This window comes from Tupaia chinensis, unplaced genomic scaffold (genome assembly GCF_000334495.1).
Source record: "Tupaia chinensis unplaced genomic scaffold, TupChi_1.0 Scaffold138060_1, whole genome shotgun sequence".
Lineage (NCBI taxonomy): Eukaryota > Metazoa > Chordata > Mammalia > Scandentia > Tupaiidae > Tupaia > Tupaia belangeri.
In genome coordinates this window covers 2,301,902-2,307,456 of record NW_006197961.1, presented here as the reverse complement: position 1 = coordinate 2,307,456, position 5,555 = coordinate 2,301,902, and the positions used below count along the sequence as shown (strand labels likewise).

General features: G+C 38.8%; 1 protein-coding gene across 1 annotated transcript; it reads right to left on the bottom strand.

Annotated features, from left to right (window-relative positions):
* Window positions 1-3,632: 3,632 nt before the first annotated feature.
* On the bottom strand, window positions 3,633-4,562 carry LOC106736291 (olfactory receptor 7A17). Its single transcript, XM_014592629.1, has one exon. It carries the CDS (start codon window positions 4,560-4,562, stop codon window positions 3,633-3,635), a length of 930 nt encoding a protein of 309 aa, XP_014448115.1.
* Between the last annotated feature and the right edge of the window lie 993 nt (window positions 4,563-5,555).

Genomic DNA, 5,555 nt, shown 5'->3' with positions numbered 1-5,555 from the left:
GCTGACGAAGAATTTTCCTAAGTTAATAAAAATTTGGGGTAGGCTGGTATACAATATAATTGCCTACTAAGTTTGATAACATAGAATATATGCACTTTTCACATGCACCATATATATATATGTGTATATATATATGCACACACAGTAAATAATTCAATGGTATTCTGAAATTTTATTTAAAAACTTGGATATATTTAAAGGGAAAATCAAAAGAATAAATAATATTCAAACCCCAGAACATAAAAAACAAAGAATTGTCTTCATTTGCAATAAAGTAAAAAGCTAATAGACCCACAAACATATTCAAAAAACCAGCATGAAAATAGCTTTGAGTAAAAACTCTTAAATTCCCATCTCTCTCTCTCTCTCCTCTCTATCTCTTGTCAAATTAAAAATAATAATAATTATAAATATTTTTTTAAAAAATAAAGAAAGTCACACTGGTCATGTGTGCATGCATGCCCAAAATCTTGAGAGGAAAATGGAAGAGAAGGGATTTCACCATGGGCATCCCACTGAAGGGTGATTCTTGCTTTCTCTCTCTCTGTTCCTCTCTCTCTCTCTCTCTCTCTCTCTCTCTCGTGCCCTATGCAAAAAAAAAAATTACTGCTGACAAAGAAGAATTTTCCTAAGTTAATAAAAATTTGGGGTAGGCTGGTATACAATATAATTGCCTACTAAGTTTGATAACATAGAATATATGCACTTTTCACATGCACCATATATATATATGTGTATATATATATGCACACACAGTAAATAATTCAATGGTATTCTGAAATTTTATTTAAAAACTTGGATATATTTAAAGGGAAAATCAAAAGAATAAAAAAGAATAAATAATATTCAAACCCCAGAACAGAAAAACAAAGAATTATCTTCATTTGTAATAAAGCAAAAAGCTAATAGACCCACAAACATATTCAATAAACCAGCATGAAAATAGTTGTGAGTAAAATCTCTTAAATTACCACTTTGAATAAATTTTTAGGTGAATGGTCACTGTGAAAGCAGAAACTGTGAAATGTATGTCTCATGAACTCCTGTTACAAAGTATGAATTGCAAACAACCCATTCATCTTGTTCTTCAGAAAACAAAATGCAGAAACATGCAAAAATACTCACAATTCCAAAATTCCTCAAAAGACCCTAAAGTCATTGTACATGTCATCACAACTCTGATTCTACTTTTCCTTCTATCACAGCAAACTGGTGTGCACATGTTCTAATTTGACTGAGATCATTTTATTTCTTCCATTCCTTCTTCACCCTCATCCAATTGGAAGTCTATTCCCATCACTAAATTGTCCATAATGATGCCCGCATTGCTAAGTCTGAAAGACACATGGCTTTTTAACGTATTAAATAAATTAATGATAAATAATGTTGTCAGACAAGGAACAGAAAACCTATCAATCTTTCAGCTCTTGCTAGGTTGGTTTGACTCTCAGGTGATCTCAGGTAGATGTCCTTGGCATCCATTCTCTCTGAACAGGACCTGCCATACTTATTGGGCTCTCAAACTCACTTGTATGGGCTCTCAGAGAGGACAATCTTCTTCTGGAAGGGTGAATTTCTCCCTGAATGGACGATGTTGGAGACTGCAGCTCTGTCCCCAGACAATACACAATGAAAGAATTAAGCATGGAACCCTAGCCAGTCTGGAGATTCCAGAAAAATCATCCATGTCCTGTCCAACCCAAGGTTATCCTCCATGAGGGACAATGACAGATAAAATATTTGCAGCTCCCTATATCTACCCATTAGGTTTGTTTCCTGCTTATAATTACAACCTCTTAGTAGCTGATTTCCCTCGTGGACACTGGTCTGGCAAGAAAGGAAAATTTTCCTGTTGATTTGCTGTCCTCAAGAGACCAAGTTGAAAGTGTGATGAATTTATTACACGTTCTCTGTGAACTCTCCTGCTTCCAACAGTCATTAGCATCTTTCACCATCCATGAGTTAAAATATAATTGATGTGGGCAGAAGATGGTGTTGCAGTTAAGGTGCTGGATCCCACATGGCTGAATGTAAGGTTCTAGTCCCACACCCGATGGCTTGATAAATCACACTGGGCATGTGTGCATGTGTCCAAAATTTGTTCTAAATTCACCACGAGTCAGTCCTTCACCCCAATGAATAAACACCCTTCCACATGGACACCGATACTCTATACTTCAACAAGTAGATGAACAGGATGAACAAGAAACATGGTGCATAGTTAATACAATGTGTGATCCAAACGTTCACTTCACCATATTTAAGGCTATCTCTGACTCTAAGGCCATATTGGTTCAACTATTTGTTTAGATTTGCCTTTCCATATACAAAATGCTTTGACTCAGGTAAGTGATCATTTTTTTTTTTTATTATTCATGATGCAATGTGTTGGTGCACATGAGGAGAGAAAGAGGAAGAAAGAGGGGGACAGATATAAAGAAAGAGAAGCACCCTCTGCAGGGTGTGGGCTGAGACTCCCTTCCTCCAGCCCTCCAGCCCTCCAGTCCTGGCCACATACCCGTCCAGTGAGATTTCAGGCTGACTGAACTCAGGACTTGAACCAGAGTCCTCATGTGGCTTCCAGCTCTGTACTCTGGTATGCTATGAACAGGATTCTAATGAATGAATTACAGATCATCAAAGACACCAATATATTAATGTGTACATTTCAGATAGAGATACTGGAAGCAAGGACATATACTTACATGTAAATCTGACATTTCAGATTTCTCTATATTTGCCAAGTGTAATGGGATTTTTGGTTGTTTTCTAGTTACTTTTCCTTGTCTGTCTCTTTTTCCATAGGCAGACTACAACCCAAAAAAAGCTATTTGAGTAACCTTATACAAAAATTGCTCAGAATTATACACATCAATGGAAAATACATTATTTTTAAGAGTGACATGTAGGGAGACAGCAGGTGGCATGGTGGTTGAGGTATTGGCCTCCCACATGACCAATTATGGTTCAAGTCCCGAAACTGGTAGCATGCTTTCTTACTTTCCATTTCTCTTGCTCTCCTTCTCTGTCACAAATCAAATAATAACAACAACAATAATAATAAAATTTAAATTAAATAATTAGTTAATAAGGAGAATATATATTTTTGAGAGATTTTCGCTATAGGGCGCGTGTGCTCGCCAGACAGAGAGAGACATTAGAGACAGAAAGCGAGAAATCACCCCCCAGGGGAAATGGTCACATCGCAATCCCTTCTCCTCCATTCTCCTCTCGGGATCTTGGGTATGCACGCACACGCGCCTGGCGTAAGTTTTAAGCCACCGGGTCCGGACGCGAACCGTGGTCGACTACGTGGCAGTCCAGCAACATAGCCATCACACTAACTGCTGGTTCCCAATAAGGAGAATATTTTTAAAAGAGGTACATGTCATTCTATAAGCTAATGATACTTTTACGTATTTCTGATACAAGACTAGGAATAACATTAGGAAAGTATAAAGATATTAAAGGAAAACTTGGCTGGAAATTAAATGTAGAAAGTTAAATCCAGTGTTGCTTCAATTGTATAGACATGTACTTTAACAATCTGATCAGAGAATCACAATTTTTGGCTGCAAGACTTTAAGCTCTGGGATCATGGACATTATTTCAGCTCCAGGCCAATGATTATTTCACAATTTCCCTCCAAAGACTATTTTCAGAGCCCTGTTTATGTCTTTATTCCTCAGACTGTAGATGAAGGGGTTCAGCATGGGGGTGACCACACTGTACATCACTGAAGCTGCTGCACTAGAGCGTGAGCTGTGGGTAGCACCAGCACTAAGGTACACACCTAGGGTTGTACAATAAAATAAGGAGACAATTGAGAGGTGAGAGGCACAGGTGGAAAATGCTTTGTACTTCCCCTGAGCTGATGAGATTGCACGAATGGAGGAAACTATCTTAGAGTAAGAGTAAAGGATCCCAGTGAGGGGACCACCACCCAGCAGCACAGATGCAAAATAGATCACCATGTCATTAACAAAGGTGTCAGAGCAGGCAAGATGGACCACCTGATTAAGTTCACAGAAAAAGTGAGGAATTTCCAAATTTGCACAGAAGGACAGCTGCAAAACCATTAAGCTATGTAACAAGGAATACAGCACACACATGATCCAGGATGCCAGAACCAGCTTTCTGCATACCCAGGAGGACATGATGACCATGTAGTGAAGGGGGTGACAGATGGCCACATACCGGTCATAGGCCATCACAGTCAAGAGAAAGTCATCCAATGCTCCAAAGACTAGGAAAAAGAACATCTGGGTGATGCAGCCTGCATAGGTGATGACCTTGCTCTGTGTCTGGATGTTCACCAGCATCTTTGGGACGGTGGTGGAGGTGAAACAGATGTCAGCAAAGGACAGGTTGGAGAGGAAGAAGTACATGGGGGTGTGCAGGTGGGAGTCTGAGATGGTGGCCAGGATGATGAGCAGGTTTCCACACACAGTGATCAGGTACATGGAGAGGAAGAGCCCAAATAGGAGGGGCTGCAACTGTGGTTCCTCTGAAAGTCCCAGAAGTAGAAATTCTGAAATTTGTGTATCATTTCTTGGTTCCATGATGACTATCTGAAAGGAGGAAAATAAGTTGGATGATTTCACACAAACAGGTATTTCTCACAAAGTTGAAATGCCATAGTTACTATTTTTTAGTTCCAAAGTTATTTTCTATATTTCTATATGGATCAAATCCCCTTTAGGCTTTCACAGTGCCATCTCTGCTTAGGACTTCCTATCTCACTTCTTTGTTCTCGTTTGTCAAGTAATCTACAGGATTAGCTTCCTTGTCTAGTCACAAATAATCATTATACACATTTATGGAATGTAATGTAATTTGTCAATTAGCTTTATTTTTGTTTTTGTTTTTGTTTTATCATAGAGCACATGCACTCATCAGAAAGAGAGAGCGAGAGAAAGAGAAGGAAAGTGAGAAACCACCTGCCAGGGAGAATGGCCATGCCACAATCCACTCTTCTTCCATAATGTTGGGCATGCATGGACACATGTCTGGCATGTTTTCCAAGTAACCAGGTCTTGGACTTAACCTATGCCATCTGCCATGTTGAATTCAGTAGCCTTAACCACCATGCCATCAGGTTTCCCAATAACTATAAATTTATATACATTAAAAAACAACTCTCTCTCACTCCCTTTCACCAATCCCCTGGAAGCTTCCATTCTATTGTCTGGTTGTACAATTTTGACTATTTCAACTATCTTAGTGGAATCACACAGTATTTTATTTGAAAGGTCTTCTACAGATCACAATATATCTCTCTTAATTTGTATCTGTTGGTAAATACTCAAACATCTGTATTATAAGAGTCACAGTTTGAGGGGTCAGTGGTGTCATAGTGGTAGAGTCACAATTTGGAACTTAAGAGCTCAGGTAAGCATGTTCTGAGGCCTGCTCATGTTCTACAAAACACACGCACACTAACACACTAACACACACACCAAACTATGAACTCTGGTGTCCTCAGTCACGTTGATTAGAAAAAGAATGGATATGAGACCATTCCACAATATGAAATCATCTTTTCCCTAAAACAC

What these genes read in the sequence shown, in the direction of transcription:
- LOC106736291 (XM_014592629.1), bottom strand. Translation starts at nt 4,562, where the DNA reads ATGGAACCAAGAAATGATACACAAATTTCAGAATTTCTACTTCTGGGA.